Source organism: Lithobates pipiens, unplaced genomic scaffold (genome assembly GCF_037356315.1).
Source record: "Lithobates pipiens isolate NorthernLeopardFrog02 unplaced genomic scaffold, aLitPip1_a1.2 Scaffold_13, whole genome shotgun sequence".
Classification (NCBI taxonomy): Eukaryota; Metazoa; Chordata; class Amphibia; order Anura; family Ranidae; genus Lithobates; species Lithobates pipiens.
The window spans coordinates 249,974,291-249,993,119 of record NW_027507718.1 but is presented as its reverse complement, the minus strand read 5'-3'; the positions used below and the strand labels follow the sequence as shown (position 1 = coordinate 249,993,119).

Sequence of the window (18,829 nt, the reverse complement as noted above, 5' to 3'; positions counted from 1 at the left end):
AGCTCGTCTTGCAAAATGCTCTCAAACCAAGTTACTCTCAAACTCTCAAACCAAGGTTTTACTGTACTTTAATAATCAGCCTTAGCAAAGGTAAGGGATCAGAATACACAGAATGCACTGTAGACTTATACAATCATTTTTCACTACTGTAAGTATATAGAAAGTTACTATAACATTTTCATTGACACTTTATCAGACACACATATTTCTGGGAAAACCCCATACAGACTGAAAATAACACGAAAGGTCACTGAGTGGTTTTAAGTTGACAGAAAAAGGTCTTCAACTGCACTTTCACTTCTTAAAAGCCTTGGAAAATAGAGAGTGACCATTTCCTCCCACTGATGACATCATGGGATTATGCAATCCAGTGCAAATGTATATAAACAGACCAATGCCGCTGTACTTCACACAGCTGTCTACTCTAGATCTTGGTCAGAGAGAATCCAACACCATCAATATGGACAACAAGTGTGCTGTCATCATGTGCGTTCTCCTGCTCTCTACTCTTATACAAGGTACAGTCAATGACATATTCTAGGATTTAGAATCTATGTATAAGTACATACAGTCTTTAGCCACTGTCTTTGCCATTGTCTGTATAAGCACTAATTGATCTATTTTTCCATTGGAATTCAGGGTTTGCTGTTCCTCGTGGGAAGCGCTGCCTATGTACCAAACTATCCAATCAAGTGAATGTCAAGGCCCTGGCTCAACTGGATGTTTATCCAAGCAGCTCTCTGTGTGAAAACACAGAATATATGTAAGTAAGATGCATATGGATTACATAATGTAATTGCTTTATTAGACATGTACTTACTTAATTGTAGGCATAGCACAGAGATCAATTACAATAAGGTGGGCAGATGTTGCAAACAGTAAAACATCTATCTAAAAATCTCCCTGGACCCATGGTTAACTTGGTTGCAGCATGCTTGCAATTAACGCTTTATTCATTCTATATTAAAACTATTAGAAAAAAATCTTTGTGCAAGGAAAAAAATTACAATAGCTGTAAGTAGTTGTTATTGTCCTTTAGCTCAAGTTTTTCCTGGTCATCACATGCAATACTTAATTTAGACTGAATTGGCCCATGTATGCCCAAAGAGTGAGCTGCCTAAAGATAGCTGATTGGATGCCAAGCATTGCTGCCCACTTAATATTCTTTGCACTACATATCAATTATAAGCAATCATTGCAGTTTGTACATGACAGCATTTCCTTTAAATATCTTTTAAAGAGCTGAAATTTGTACAACAAACCTACAATGTCGCTAGAATGTTATTTTTTCACAATTTTGGATGAAAACAAAAAAATAGAAACATCCGTTCACATTTTCACTATTTTACTTTTGTGTTATTTTTGATAGCCCAGTATAATCATGTCACATGTTTTAAATATACTTGAAGGAAAATAAAAATGGGGATAGTTTTAATACTATAGTAAGCATGTACTTTGCACTTCCACAATATGCAGCTCCTAGAGAATGGTGGTCTGCTGATGGAATTGATAGTGGAAGGGTGCAATTTAGAAGAAAATTGACATTATATTAAATAGTTTTATTCATTAGGAAGTGCCCCAATATAGCAATGATGTTCTCTGTAGATAGTGGAAGGCACAATTTAAAAGAAAAGTGACATTATATTGAATAGTTTTATTCATTTGAAAGTGTCCCAATATACTAATGACGTCCTTAATATTATTCTTCCTCAGTGTCACATTGAAAAGCTCCGGAGCTACAAAATGTGTTAGTTCTGGCCTGAAAGAAATAAAAGCTCTGCTCAGTGGAAGAAACCGGTAGGTGCTTTTTTTTTATACATCTCCAGATATTTTGTTCTTGCAAAATGCAATGTACACACAGCCAAAAACTACACAAAATCGTTTTTTTCCATGCGCTCCTTGCTGTTAAAGAGGAGCTCCAGGCTCCTGCGGAAAAATTACAAAAAACTCTAGCTGCTGACTTTTAATATTAGGACACTTGCCTGTCCAGGAATCCAGTGGCGTCCTCATCAGAGCCGATTTGTTAATCGGCTATTGAGTGCTGCCGCTGCCATCTCCACTGGCTTCACAGCCACCTCCCTATTGCGCATGCGCGAATAACGCTGCACTCTGTGAATGGGACGGCTGCGGGAGGAAGGAAGAGGGGGGCTGAACTTCTGGCTGAATTAGCTACGAGAAGGAGGGGCTGGGCTTGACCTAGATCGCCATGCAGTCCACGAAGTGGGTACCTGTCAAAACCAGGTACCTGCATCCTCCCAAAACGTGTAGTGGAGGGGGGAGGGTGCGAACAAGTGGAGCTACCCCTTTTGGGTGGAGCTCCGATTTAAGGTCAGTTATAGGTTGGGGCAATTGCTGTATGCTTGTACCATTCGTTATTTGGTGAGGGGGAGCACTGGACACCTTCACTGCCATTGTGCTATGTGTTGGGTGCCCCTATGCCTTTAAGAAGGGGTGGGCTCCCTCCAGGCTTACCTGCCCTCAATCTATCCATTATTATATATGTGCTCCTACTAAGGAGGCACTCAAAGTTTATAGAGTTAGGACTGCAGATAATACTGGGGTGCCATGACATGGCCTCTGCGGCTTACATGTGTATTTGCAAATGTGTGCAAACTAAAACCCTGCTTTTTAACATGAACTGTTAGGGCTCTTTCACACGAGCGAAGTCCCCTTTGCTCAGTGAGGGATAAATCCGCTGATCCCCACTGAACAGGTGGATAACATGTCTGTCTCCACTCACTGTGCTGAGATGGAGCTGTCAGAGTCCCGCTGGGGAGATCGAATGAAAACGGACCACATGTCCATTCATCCGATCCCATCCGATCCCCAAATAGGAAATAGAATCTCCATCCATCTGGATTTCACGGCCAGGATCGGATCGCATAGCAGCGCGTGTCAGCTGACATGTCACAGCTGACATCCACTGCTCCATAGGGGCACATGGAGGATCCGATCGGTTCCGCCTTAAAAATTGATAGGCGGACCTGATCAGTACGCCTGTGTGAAAGGGGCCTTAGACAGGACAATTCAGTTCTTTGTAGGCTGGCTGGTAAGTTGAGCTGGGCATTTTTCTTTGTTGTTCTAAAATCCTGCCTCAACTCACCTGTACATTACATTGCTTTTTAACACAATTTTTACTACTTTAGGCCTCATTTACACTAGCACTCCAGTGTTTTGTTTATCTAAATGCAGGAAAGAGTATCTAAGAAGTATAAACAGCTGTTCCGCTTCCCAAATGAATTTTTCCTGCGTTTAGATGTATCTGCCTTTACACGTGTTCAGCCTGTGTGTTTATACAGTTAAACACACATTTACATGTGTTTATGAGCATTTAGCCATGTCTAGACTTTCTAATTGCCCATTGGATGCTGCTAAATTGACTGCACCTAAAAGCAGATAAATGGACAGTGTGAATTTAAAATCATTACATGCATTATTATGTGTTTAGAAATGACCTATAAACATGTATAAACGCATGTACTGTATATCACTGCAGGCCTTTATGTTTTCTTGGGGTGAATGCAGCCCAGTAAATAGATACCTCTTGCAGAGATAAATTATTTATTATCATATGAGTTAGCGTTTATGTTATTTTTAATTATGTAGTACTTATTATATAATACTAAATGTGCAATTTGCACTCCCATACTGACATGTATGTCTTATTATATATATTTTTATTCCTGCAGGTTTCTGAAACACATCCCAGTGATCAGACATCCCTGAGTGATTATACAAGCTGAGGAATATAACAGAGAGCCTGCTAATAGATTAGTTCTACCTTTCCACTGTCTTGTGACTATGGATTACTGGAATGATATATGCCATGCATATTTTTATATTTGTAAATTCATCTATTTAAACAATGTTGCTGTAAATACATATCTCCTGAGATATTTTTCTACCTTAAAAGATGTGAGTTTTATATTTTCATAAATAAATGTATATAAAAAAAAAAATTATAGTGTGCCTACTCTGTTTTGATGAAAGCAAAAGAAAAGTAAGAAAAATTGTAGTATACATTGCAATGATTACTGTCCCCCAAAAGCCAGATGGGTCACAAAACTCAACTGGCATCAATATTTAATAATAATAATAGTTTGTAATGGAGAATTTAAATTGTCAAGACCTGTATCTGACAAATGGATACCGTCATGCCTGTAAAGTCCAGCAATGCTGCCCTATATGTAGGCAAAATAAGGATCCGGATGGCTGCACTCTAAAGAAATTCCTTTATTGAAGAATTAGTCCATACAAAATCAGAATAAAAATGCAAACAGCTGACGCTTTTCACACCACTCTCACTGGTGCTTAATCATACCTACCGGTATATGATATCAATAAAGGAATTTCTTTGGAGTGCGGCCATCCGGATCCTTATTTTGCCTACATGTTTCTCGCATACTGAGCCAGCACCCTCAATTGGTGGGTTAGGTGATATCTTGGAACAGAAACCCGGAGTGGGTTTTCTTGTTCAACTATTTTCCAGAATCCTGCCCTATAATTCTGAATGTCTGAAAGAAAAAAGCGTTAACTAGCAACATTAACTTTTCTATGGCTCTGTGTATTCTTTCTTGACTTTCTCAAAAGGCTTCAACATAGGGGAATCAAGCCAATGAAACTTGGGGACAATCTCTGAAAACAAAACAAAAAAAAAAACAATAACTGTACAAGGGGATGTCATTTTAATACAAAGTATGTAATTTCTAATAATAAAAATGGATCCAGTGTTCTTTGTTGGCTTATGTCATTATCCCCCAGATGCTAAATTAAGATATCAGGGTGTGGTAATATTTAATTCAACCTGCCCAACTCAGAAAATCAAAATTTCCCCACACCATACCCCTTTTACCGCTTCAGAAAACCTTAAATAAACCTGTATTCAAAGCTATATTTTCTGAATACGACCTTCTTGCTGCTCTTCTCTGGGTCCAAAAGATGCAGAAATATCCAAAATTCCAAACAATTTGGGTTGGACCTGAAATAATAACTCAAACAAAAGTGTAAGGCAAATATATAACTTGTAGCTGTTATATTTCTATCTCCCTAGTTTCTTAATGGTACGAGCCTCTAAACCAAGTTTAGATGCTTCTTCAGCTGCACCTGTTCAAAATGAATGAGAAGACAAACGTAGATGATCTAATTTGAGAACTTTAAAGTACTTGTTTGATCACTTAAGCTCCAAAAGGTTTTAGCCCTTGTACACATGGTCGGACATTCCGACGGAAAATGTCTGATCGGACCGTGTTGTCGGATAATCCGACCGTGTGTGTGGGCTTCATCGGACTGTTTCCGTCGGAATATCCGACCGACAAAGTTTTAGAGCTGGGCTATAACATTTTCCGACAACATAATCTGATCAGACTTTGTCCGATCGTTTGTAGAGAATTCCGATTGGACAAAGTGCCACGCATGCTCAGATCAAATTCCTAGACCAAAGCTATTGGCTACTAGCCTGAACGTAGTCCCATCGTAACGAAATAATGTCATCTTGTTACGAAGGATCGGATTTTCCGACAACTTTTGTCCGACCGTGTATATGCAACACCAGTTTCAGACAAAATCCATCGAACAAAATCCAACGAATTTTGTTGTCGGAATGTCCGACCATGTGTACAAGGGCTTAGACCTTTCGTGACCAGGGACCATTTTTTGCTGTTAACTGGCAATTGTGCAGTCATGCAACACTGTATGCAAATAAAATATATATAAATTTTTTCCACACAAATTGAGCTTTCTTTTGGTGGTATAAGATCACCATTGGGTCTTTTATTCTTAAGAAAAAAAAAATATGCTATAAAACATATCCAATAAAAAAAGTCTTCATAAATTTAGGCCAAAATGTATTCTGCTACATGTCTTTGGTAAAAATAAAAATCGCAATAAGTGTATATTGATTGGTTTGCATGTAAGTTATAGCATCTACAAAAGATGGTATATATACCAGAATTTTTATTTATTTTTATACTAGTAATGGCGGGGATCAGTGACTTATAGTGGGACTGTTGGATAGTGTGGCGAGAAATCTGACACTAACTGACACAGAGTGGGAACTGACTAACTGACACTGACATCACCAATACAGTTATCAGTGCTAATACTGTACACTGTCACTGTACTAATCATACTGACTGGGAAGGGGTTAATATCTAGGGCAAGTCAAGGGGTTAACTGTGTAGATAACAATGTGTAATGTGTACTGATTTTACTAATCAATGTGGCAGATTTCTCTCCCTGCCGCCACATTGCTGCTCCGTGTGTTGTTAGTGAACACAGGGCTCTGTACTGTGATTCGCCAATCAGCGGGTACCGGCTATAAATCATTGGTTGGGACCTGCTAACCGACTTGTGCTTTACCGAATTACAGCACAGATGGGGCAGCAGGCGTGCATATGTGTGCCCTCTGCCGGGAAGTTCCGGATCACGTACATGTACATGATCCAGCACAGAACAGCCGCCCTGTCACTGTATATTTGGATGGGGCAGTTCGCAAGTGGTTAATACTTTATTAAACTGAAATTTTGTTAACTGAAATTCATTTTAATTAATAGAGACAATTACCGACACTTGGTCTGATTTTTAAAACTTCCTTTGATAACAAAACAGGACAAATATTAGTGCCAAAGAAACCTTTACCTAATCATTTTTTGACTGTGTAATAAATCCTAATCCTCTTATCTTCAACAATGACCTTGTGAAGCCAAAAAACGGACATACCATTCTTATTGGATGGAACCAGCTCTGAAATTCAAAATGCTGAAAAGAATGCTAATGAGAAAACTGCTTTGAATGACACACGTTCAAAAGAAGAACAAGAAACCGAATGTATAACCTGACGTAACTTGGAAAGATTGTCTGGTGTAATTGGTTTCGAATTCCACTTTAAAAATAACTTTTTGTAACCCTTGAGAATGAAAACCTGCTACAAGCTGGAAGGTTGCACAACTAAAGAAACAAGAAACACTTACAAGAATTTTATTAATGTGTGACCAAGAATAATCCTTCCCATTACTGAATTTAAAAAGGACAAACGCAAGTTTTTAGAAAAGGAAAATGGATCCTTATTACTTAAATTAAAAAATAATATCCACAAAATATAGGCATATAAGTATCATGAGGATTTTTAAATGTTCTTTAACATCTAAATTAGGTCCCATAAGCGCTAAGGACATACTGCAGGTCTGCATCTGACATCAATGTTCAGAAGCACTGCACCTGATATTTCAATAGCATCTAAAATCTAGAATAACTAAATAAATCTATTTTTTTTAGATAAGCTTTCTTTTGTCAGTTAAAGTGGTTGTAAACCCTTACAGACCACTTTTACCTACAGGCAAGCCTAGATTAAGGCTACCTGTAGGTGCAAGTAATATCGCCTAAATCTACATGGTTTAGGAGAATGAGATATGTGCAAAAAACAAACACCACTTTCTACGACGCATGCGCTGTAGACATCGATGCACAGGCGCATTGAGCGTGCTGCTGCTAACAGCGATCATGCCGTTAGCATGCACGGGAGGGACGTCATCGCGGCTCTAGCCAATCACAGCGCCGGAGCCACAATACCGTGAAGGAAGAGGGACGCTTCGTGGAAGAGGAGACAGCGGTGACATCGCTGGCTCCTGTGTCAGGTAAGTGACCCATAATGCGATGCATAGTAGCCCATTATGCTTTACCTTTGTAGGGAAACAAAGAGGAAGTAAAACCCATCAGGGTTTACTTCAGCTTTAAGATGGCAATCATCTATGCACCAATGCTTTCCCCAGATCACAGTAAATCCAAGTGATCCTGCTACATCTGTGAAAAGTCTTTATCTAAAATAAACTCATATTGCCAGACTGACCTACCACTGAAATGTTCAAAATTTTTGACCATACAATCTTATATATATATATAGACAAAGGAAAAGGGAAAAACCGCGCTTGTCAAAATAGTCAAAGATAAAAAGAATAAGCAGCAAACCCAAATGTTATACTACATTTGGCATTAAAGAAAAAAAGGTGGGTTGCGCTAAAAATAAAAAATGTGAACAAAGTTATACCGATGTGAATAACTAAAAAGAATATTTTATCAATCCTATGCAGAAAGAGAATTAAGTTGTGTAAGAATGTACAATAATAAATCAATGAAGATAGCAAGTACAAATCCCTATTGCTAATAGAAGCAACATAGAAAATAATTAATTAATCTTATAACCACAAACCAGCCAATCAAACTGTGTATGTAATAAAAAAAATTACAATAAATTCATTTAGCTTAATAAATTAATAAAACATAATTATAAACAATAAGAAAAACATATTATAATGTCCATATAAAGTCTTTAGTTGAAAAAGAAGAAAAAGATTTGTTTGCAATAACTCCACGGTGATACAGTGACAGCAAACCATCCAAAAATTATTGTGAATAGTGCACGACCTCCACCATAGATATTACTGCCGCTTACCAAAGGTATATGGTTCTTTGTTATGGAGAACCATACAGCGCAAGTGACTGATTCCCCCAGTCCAGGGTATTCACAGGTGGATACAGGAACTCGTTACTTCTCCCAGCAAGATATCAATTATATAGATCGCATAACAAATTCGAGCCGGCCGGTCTCGATATGCAGCGCCCAATACTTCCGGAACAAACACGTGAGCTAGTGGCGTCAGGACGTCGCTCCTCCTCCCTACGCGTTTCGTCACTATGGGACGTGGTCACGGGGTACGGGCGGCGTCCTGACGCACCGCTTAAATAATGAAAACAAAAACCAAGCCTCGGTCTGGACCCGGAACTGAAATGGAAGACACCATCTTGGTTTAGGGAAAATAGCACTAACTAGTGCTGCAGAGAAACCACCCTCCTAACGGGCATGTTAAATACAAATAGATAAAAAGAATTCTCCAAATTTAAATATTATACACCCAATCCGGAAGTGTACACACTCAAGTGTCTAAAGAGAAAACTCCCGAAGGTATTCAATCAAATTAAGGCAAGTGTAGTTGAACTACCATTATAGACGCATTATAGGGGGGGGGGGGGAAAGAACCTTATATCTTTTCTAAAAAGCAAATAGAAACCACCACACAGGTATTGGTATTTATAGATTAGCCCACTTAGTTAGATATACCACATGGGTGATCCGCCAAGTTCCAAAGGTCAATCCCTTAGGCTATACTTTGTACAAAGCATCAATTAATATGCACAAATAACCAAATTAAAAAGATATATTGCACTCTTGGAATTAGGTATGTATAAACCATAATCAATACATAAAAGCTAAAAAATAAAATTAAATACATAAAAAATATATACGAAAGTATATATATAAAAAATATATATACAAAAAAATATATATATGAAAAAAATATGGAACTATAAAAAATATGTGAAAAAGATATATAAAGTATATATAAATGTCTGTACATATATACTTTATATATCTTTTTCACATATTTTTTATAGTTCCATATTTTTTTCATATATATATTTTTTGTATAGTATAGCCTAAGGGATTGACCTTTGGAACTTGGCGGATCACCCATGTGGTATATCTAACTAAGTGGGCTAATCTATAAATACCAATACCTGTGTGGTGGTTTCTATTTGCTTTTTAGAAAAGATATAAGGTTCTTCCCCCCCCCATAATGCGTCTATAATGGTAATTCAACTACACTTGCCTTAATTTGATTGAATACCTTCGGGAGTTTTCTCTTTAGACACTTGAGTGTGTACACTTCCGGATTGGGTGTATAATATTTAAATTTGGAGAATTCTTTTTATCTATTTGTATTTAACATGCCCGTTAGGAGGGTGGTTTCTCTGCAGCACTAGTTAGTGCTATTTTCCCTAAACCAAGATGGTGTCTTCCGTTTCATTTCCGGGTCCAGACCGAGGCTTGGTTTTTGTTTTCATTACTTAAGCGGTGCGTCAGGACGCCGCCCGTACCCCGTGACCACGTCCCATATTGACGAAGCGCGTAGGGAGGAGGAGCGACGTCCTGACGCCACTAGCTCACGTGTTTGTTCCGGAAGTATTGGGCGCTGCATATCGAGACCGGCCGGCTTGAATTTGTTACGCGATCTATATAATTGATATCTTGCTGGGAGAAGTAACGAGTTCCTGTATCCACCTGTGAATACACTGGACTGGGGGAATCAGTCACTTGCGCTGTATGGTTCTCTGTAACAAAGAACCATATACCTTCGGTAAGCGGCAGTAATATCTATGGTGGAGGTCGTGCACTATTCACAATAATTTTTGGATGGTTTGCTGTCACTGTATCACCGTGGAGTTATTGCAAACAAATCTTTTTCTTCTTTTTCAACTAAAGACTTTATATGGACATTATAGTATGTTTTTCTTATTCATAAAAAAGTAATACAAACAATTCATCAAGATAAATCTGAGAATATCCGCATTAAAACAGCGCTCTGTAGAAAGTCCTTTACAGAAATAGCAATGTACGAGCAATCACTAAAAAGTTCTTAATGTGCAGATAAGGTGTCTATAGTGATCTAATCAGCATTGCACGGTGATCAAAGTGCTGTCGACCTTTCTTCCACCATAAACCGGGAGTGCGTCACCACATGCGATGCGTACCCCCTAGGGGGTTAAACTCACCAGACACTGCTGAAAACACAAGCCTTAAGGAGTAGTCACTTCCTTGAGTATGGTAATATATCACCTTAGCGTTGCAGTTCCAAACAGTCCTCCAAGTTTGTCATAAAAATAAAACAAAGTGTGCACATAGCATAATACTGTTTTATTTTTTAAAAGGTTCGCACAAAATAATAAAATCACCCATTTAAATATCTGCGTACATTGTTTAAAACATCATCAGCATTTCAAAATTGTGTACTTCACCGATTATTCAGATCCCCGAGCCATCCACAAGTGTTCCTCTGTGTACACTGTGCATCACTTCCTGGTCTGTGGTCAGCGGTGGAGCGCACACCTCACTTCCGGTAGCGTCGTGTAGGCCACGCCCTGACGCGTTTCGTCACTTCCGACTTCAACAGAGGGCGTGGCTACACGACGCCGACGGCCAATATATATTCAACAGTCTCACACCCTGTCAACCAATCACGTAGCCCTGCACTATCCAGCCCACATGACGCTGCACATCGTCATGGTAACCGGACGCGGCCAGCTCGGTTCTCAATACAGGGGAGAGATAATTGAATGAACACAAACGATCGCCGAACTACTGGCGACCTCCTTAGCAGAACAGGCAAAATGAACATTACAACAAAAACAATACATGAAAGAAAGAAACATAGACCTCCTAATTAAAATTACCCTTAATATACACATAAATAAAAATATAAATACAAAATTACATAGAAGATAGTGAACTACCCATTAAATCCTCACATGATCCATGTATGTTTGTGTAATATGTGAGCAAGGACCTATATACACATACAAGGTCCATAAGCTGTCTCCCTAAGAGATCCATCCTATTTAGAAAAAGCTAGTGTGTATGTCATGTGCATCATCCAAAATATACATATACTTATACATGTATATATCGCTAATGCATACACTAAATGCACCCCATATAACGCTGAAGTTATAGTGGCAATGAGCAAAGAGTTGTGAATATATGTCATATATCCACCACCTCCGAGATTTTTATCTCTATGAGGTGTCATTTCGGTTAAAGGGAGCTTCTTACTAAAATAAAATCACAGGCGAGAACCGACGCAAAAACCTAAAATTATTTAAAATATATAAAAAATATTAAAAATATTCAAAATAACGTAAATATTGTGAGTCAGCACATATTTAAACATGATCATTCTATAATAGCCTTTATAATAGTATTAGTCAACTCATGTCAAAAATTTAATCATTAGTAGTGTATCAGCCATAGAGTGATTATAATTACCAAACCTCTATATGTCTATAGTATTTATATATAAAATTGGTACAGATATGCAATGATGCAAACATCAAAGACCGTACCGTGAATGTCTTCATTACTCCATACACTATATCACCTACATAAGCATCTACCTAGATACTACTTAAAGGATTACTACTTAAAACATTAAAATGTTTAAATATTAAGAGGAAGGGATCGTGAACCAGACAATTTAATAATCACTAATGAAACAATTAATATCTAGGTCCACATTTAACCCCTTTGGTGTTAAAGTGTCAATCAAATATATCCATTCCGTTTCACGTTTGGATAACTCTCGTACCATATTTACCCCTCTCCAGGGGGGTTTCATATGTTCTACACCCCAAAATCTGAGTCCAGAAGGATCCTGATTATGGTAAAGCTTAAAGTGTAGGGATACATTATGATCCTTAAAACCCAGTTTAATATTAGCCACATGTTCCGCTATTCTTATCCTTAGAAGTCTTTTAGTCCGGCCTATATAGATCAACCCACATGGGCATTGTAAAGCATACACAACATACGATGTATTGCAGGTAATAAACCCTTTGATTGTAAATTCTTTATTATTCTCTGTTGCTAAAAAGCGTTCCATTGCTCTTATTGGTGTGTTTACTTCTTTACACGCCCTGCAACGTCTACAAGCAAAAAACCCTTCTTTTTCCCACAAAGTGGGAGGATGAGTAGGTGGGTCAATCACTTTTTTAACTATCTTATCAGCATAGTTAGGGGCTCTTCTATATATAAACCCGGGTTTTGCAGGTAGCACTGGTTGTAATGTTTTGTCCATCAAAAGGATGTGCCAGTGTGATAAAAAGATATTCTCCACCTCCCTATATTGTGAGTGGTACCCTGATATAAAATTCCATTCGTGACTGTTGGAAGTATGATTGCCCTTATTATTATTACTCAAGAGATTATCTCTTGATGTGGATGCTACTCCTTCAATCACTTTGTCCAGTTGTTTATCACTATAGCCCTTTTCTAGGAATTTTTCTTTAATCCTATTCGCCTGGGAGAAGAAATCATTATCATTGGAGCAGTTCCTTCTGATTCTGGTCACTTGACCTTTAGGAATATTCTTTAACCAGACCGGGTGATGCCCACTCTGTATCGGTAAATAACTATTTGCGTCTGTAGGTTTGAAATAAGCCTTGGTACCAAGTCTTTCTCCATGTCTGTAGATGTTAACATCCAAAAAATTGATACTTTCAGTGCTTATTTCACTAGTCAATTTAATGTGACTAGTATTATTATTCAATTCGGCAAGGAAATCAGTAAGGGAAGATCTTGTTCCAGACCAGATAAAGATCAGGTCATCTATATAACGTCTGTATATCAATAACTCTTGTCTCTTAACAGAAAAAATTTTCTTGTCTTCCCACTCTCCCATAAAAAGGTTCGCTATACTAGGTGCGAACTTAGCGCCCATTGCGACGCCGCGTTTTTGGGAGTAGAACTTTCCGCCATACCAGAAATAGTTATGACCTAAACAGAAATCAAGAGCATTTCTCAAAAAGATTTTTTGATTATGTTTTAGATCATCTCTCCGACTAAGCGCCCAATTAAGGGCCAAAATAGCATCATCATGTTGGATGATAGTATATAAGGACGCGACATCCGCTGTGACCAAGTATACCTCTTCTTTGCCAGCTAAGTCCACTTCTTCTAATATTTGTAGAAGATTTTTAGTATCCTGCAAGTATGCTTTTGTCTGTATCACACTTTTTTGTAGATATAGATCAAGATACTGGCCCATTCTAGAAGTAATGGATCCTATCCCATTAACAATTGGTCTGCCAGGTGGACATTTTATATCCTTATGGATTTTCGGCAAAGTGTAGATAGTAGGAATCCTACTACTACTAGGGGTTAAATACCTCATTTCTTTGTTAGTTAGGACCCCAGTTGAAACGCCGAGATTCACTAGAACCTTCAGCTCATACTCATATTGTTTAGTAGGGTTTCTATCCAATTTCTTATATGTATCTTCGTCCATCAACATTTCTATTAGTTGGTTGTGATAAAATTCTTTTGTCAATAAAACAACCCCGCCCCCTTTATCAGCAGGTCTTATGATCAGCTCCTTTCTTTTTTCCAAACTCTTAATGCCTTCATGAATATATCGTGGATTAGCATTTTTTTGGGGGATGAGAGTTTCCAAATCACGTAACACCAGATTTTTAAAAACGTCTATTTGTTGGTTAGCACTATTAGCGGGGTTAAATAGTGACTTATTCCGTAACCCGCTATCAGTCTGCACTGATGAGGTCGCAGTGACAGGTTGGGAGTTTTTATTCAAAAAATACTTTTTCATATTAATTTTCCTCATATATTTGTGTACATCTATAAAGACATTGAATTTGTTTAGTGGTCTCTTCAGGCCACATTTTAAACCCAAATTCAATATATTGATTTCTTTATGTGTCAAGGAGGCTTCTGCTAAGTTAAAAATACCCCCTAGTCCTTTTCGCGTCTTCTTTTCCTGGACCCTTCGTCCTGCTCTGCAGCCTCTCGTTCGTTTCTCCTGAGGTCTGGGGAATAGATTTGATTCCTCTCCCATTGCACCTGTTCCCTCCAATGGGGGTCTTGTGATGGATAGGTCTGCATCGGAGGTCTCCCCCTTCTGGGGTACCCCCGACTTCGTCCTCGCTTCTGCCATCCCCTTCCTCTCCCTAAAAAAGGACGTGGTGACTGTTGATATTCACCATTTTCATGTTGTAATGGATTATACCTGTTATAAACAGGGACCTGGTACAGGTTACCCTGTGGATTCAAGGGTCTTTGTGGATTCAGGGATTTTCCTCTTACGTTCTGACCTCTCACATTACTATTCACCTTCCTAACTGGCGTAGATTGATATACCGGTTGATACGCCGGTCCACCGTTAGTCGGGCGAGTTCTAGTAGTGTGGTCGATATTATCCACGTGTTGTAATTCAATCTGTGGATCATCGTCCTGTCTAATAATTTCTTTATTATCTTCAAATGGACTTCCACTCGCCTGTTGCCATACATAGATGGAATTTGTCTGAAAATCACCCAAATCCCTATGGAATTTCTTAGTTTTCTTTCTTTGTGTGTCTTTGTCTACTTTCTCCAATTTCTTTTTAATACGTGTATTGAAATCTATCAATTGTTGTGAGTCTTTGATAGGTTCTAATTGTGTTTTTAACTCATTAATTCTCGCCTCTAGTTTCGCCATCTTCCTATGTTTCCTTTTTAAAACTAAATCCTGCAATCTAAAACCCACCTCATTAAAAAATTCAAGCCATTCTTTCATAGAGTCAGGGTCGTCTAACCCATCTTGTGGAGTTACCTCCCACCGTAAACTTCTAACTATAATTTTTTCTTTCATATACTGTTCCAAAGTGCAAATATCCCACCATGTTCTAACTTGTTTCTCTAAGGTATTACCTAGAGCCAACATTATCCCATTATAATTAGCCTGAGTGGAAGTATGTTCGTTAATTGAAAAAATGCTGTTAATGTCTATGGTTCTATTCTTAAGGAAGTGTAGTACATCCATGGCTGCAAAGAAAAAACAATGTAAATGCACCAAAACAAAAAGGGTATATTTTAAAACCGGCCTATCATATACCTCTCTGCGCCAAACAAAGACCTTCACACACTCCCTCAATATATATATATATGTATATGCACCAATCTATATGGTGCACCCACATATATAAAAACAAAGATTTTACTATATGCAATAGATTTTACTATATGCCTGCAATAATAATAATTATAAAACCACAGTAAACTAAATAATGACTGCTAGGTATATTAAAACATAACAGTCCGGACAGAAATAGCAGCCGTTAAAAAGTTAACATACAAATACATAAAAAAGTAATACAAACAATTCATCAAGATAAATCTGAGAATATCCGCATTAAAACAGCGCTCTGTAGAAAGTCCTTTACAGAAATAGCAATGTACGAGCAATCACTAAAAAGTTCTTAATGTGCAGATAAGGTGTCTATAGTGATCTAATCAGCATTGCACGGTGATCAAAGTGCTGTCGACCTTTCTTCCACCATAAACCGGGAGTGCGTCACCACATGCGATGCGTACCCCCTAGGGGGTTAAACTCACCAGACACTGCTGAAAACACAAGCCTTAAGGAGTAGTCACTTCCTTGAGTATGGTAATATATCACCTTAGCGTTGCAGTTCCAAACAGTCCTCCAAGTTTGTCATAAAAATAAAACAAAGTGTGCACATAGCATAATACTGTTTTATTTTTTAAAAGGTTCGCACAAAATAATAAAATCACCCATTTAAATATCTGCGTACATTGTTTAAAACATCATCAGCATTTCAAAATTGTGTACTTCACCGATTATTCAGATCCCCGAGCCATCCACAAGTGTTCCTCTGTGTACACTGTGCATCACTTCCTGGTCTGTGGTCAGCGGTGGAGCGCACACCTCACTTCCGGTAGCGTCGTGTAGGCCACGCCCTGACGCGTTTCGTCACTTCCGACTTCAACAGAGGGCGTGGCTACACGACGCCGACGGCCAATATATATTCAACAGTCTCACACCCTGTCAACCAATCACGTAGCCCTGCACTATCCAGCCCACATGACGCTGCACATCGTCATGGTAACCGGACGCGGCCAGCTCGGTTCTCAATACAGGGGAGAGATAATTGAATGAACACAAACGATCGCCGAACTACTGGCGACCTCCTTAGCAGAACAGGCAAAATGAACATTACAACAAAAACAATACATGAAAGAAAGAAACATAGACCTCCTAATTAAAATTACCCTTAATATACACATAAATAAAAATATAAATACAAAATTACATAGAAGATAGTGAACTACCCATTAAATCCTCACATGATCCATGTATGTTTGTGTAATATGTGAGCAAGGACCTATATACACATACAAGGTCCATAAGCTGTCTCCCTAAGAGATCCATCCTATTTAGAAAAAGCTAGTGTGTATGTCATGTGCATCATCCAAAATATACATATACTTATACATGTATATATCGCTAATGCATACACTAAATGCACCCCATATAACGCTGAAGTTATAGTGGCAATGAGCAAAGAGTTGTGAATATATGTCATATATCCACCACCTCCGAGATTTTTATCTCTATGAGGTGTCATTTCGGTTAAAGGGAGCTTCTTACTAAAATAAAATCACAGGCGAGAACCGACGCAAAAACCTAAAATTATTTAAAATATATAAAAAATATTAAAAATATTCAAAATAACGTAAATATTGTGAGTCAGCACATATTTAAACATGATCATTCTATAATAGCCTTTAGGGAGAGGAAGGGGATGGCAGAAGCGAGGACGAAGTCGGGGGTACCCCAGAAGGGGGAGACCTCCGATGCAGACCTATCCATCACAAGACCCCCATTGGAGGGAACAGGTGCAATGGGAGAGGAATCAAATCTATTCCCCAGACCTCAGGAGAAACGAACGAGAGGCTGCAGAGCAGGACGAAGGGTCCAGGAAAAGAAGACGCGAAAAGGACTAGGGGGTATTTTTAACTTAGCAGAAGCCTCCTTGACACATAAAGAAATCAATATATTGAATTTGGGTTTAAAATGTGGCCTGAAGAGACCACTAAACAAATTCAATGTCTTTATAGATGTACACAAATATATGAGGAAAATTAATATGAAAAAGTATTTTTTGAATAAAAACTCCCAACCTGTCACTGCGACCTCATCAGTGCAGACTGATAGCGGGTTACGGAATAAGTCACTATTTAACCCCGCTAATAGTGCTAACCAACAAATAGACGTTTTTAAAAATCTGGTGTTACGTGATTTGGAAACTCTCATCCCCCAAAAAAATGCTAATCCACGATATATTCATGAAGGCATTAAGAGTTTGGAAAAAAGAAAGGAGCTGATCATAAGACCTGCTGATAAAGGGGGCGGGGTTGTTTTATTGACAAAAGAATTTTATCACAACCAACTAATAGAAATGTTGATGGACGAAGATACATATAAGAAATTGGATAGAAACCCTACTAAACAATATGAGTATGAGCTGAAGGTTCTAGTGAATCTCGGCGTTTCAACTGGGGTCCTAACTAACAAAGAAATGAGGTATTTAACCCCTAGTAGTAGTAGGATTCCTACTATCTACACTTTGCCGAAAATCCATAAGGATATAAAATGTCCACCTGGCAGACCAATTGTTAATGGGATAGGATCCATTACTTCTAGAATGGGCCAGTATCTTGATCTATATCTACAAAAAAGTGTGATACAGACAAAAGCATACTTGCAGGATACTAAAAATCTTCTACAAATATTAGAAGAAGTGGACTTAGCTGGCAAAGAAGAGGTATACTTGGTCACAGCGGATGTCGCGTCCTTATATACTATCATCCAACATGATGATGCTATTTTGGCCCTTAATTGGGCGCTTAGTCGGAGAGATGATCTAAAACATAATCAAAAAATCTTTTTGAGAAATGCTCTTGATTTCTGTTTAGGTCATAACTATTTCTGGTATGGCGGAAAGTTCTACTCCCAAAAACGCGGCGTCGCAATGGGCGCTAAGTTCGCACCTAGTATAGCGAACCTTTTTATGGGAGAGTGGGAAGACAAGAAAATTTTTTCTGTTAAGAGACAAGAGTTATTGATATACAGACGTTATATAGATGACCTGATCTTTATCTGGTCTGGAACAAGATCTTCCCTTACTGATTTCCTTGCCGAATTGAATAATAATACTAGTCACATTAAATTGACTAGTGAAATAAGCACTGAAAGTATCAATTTTTTGGATGTTAACATCTACAGACATGGAGAAAGACTTGGTACCAAGGCTTATTTCAAACCTACAGACGCAAATAGTTATTTACCGATACAGAGTGGGCATCACCCGGTCTGGTTAAAGAATATTCCTAAAGGTCAAGTGACCAGAATCAGAAGGAACTGCTC

At 38.3% G+C, this 18,829-nt stretch overlaps 1 protein-coding gene across 2 annotated transcripts in view; it reads left to right on the top strand.

Annotated features, from left to right (window-relative positions):
• The first annotated feature begins 379 nt into the window (after positions 1-379).
• The window catches only part of LOC143974786 (C-X-C motif chemokine 10-like), a 54,833-nt gene continuing 36,383 nt past the window's right edge, over positions 380-18,829 (top strand). Inside the window, exons 1-4 of one of the 2 annotated variants that reach the window (XM_077476521.1) lie at positions 380-518; positions 640-763; positions 1,714-1,797; positions 3,690-3,948. In XM_077476521.1, coding sequence (XP_077332647.1) covers positions 395-518; positions 640-763; positions 1,714-1,797; positions 3,690-3,726 — 369 coding nt within the window. In that variant the 5' untranslated portion in view covers positions 380-394 and the 3' untranslated portion in view covers positions 3,727-3,948. Of the gene's footprint in view, positions 519-639; positions 764-1,713; positions 1,798-3,689; positions 3,949-18,829 lie in introns of those variants that run through there. The other variant, XM_077476522.1, reaches the window with a different exon arrangement.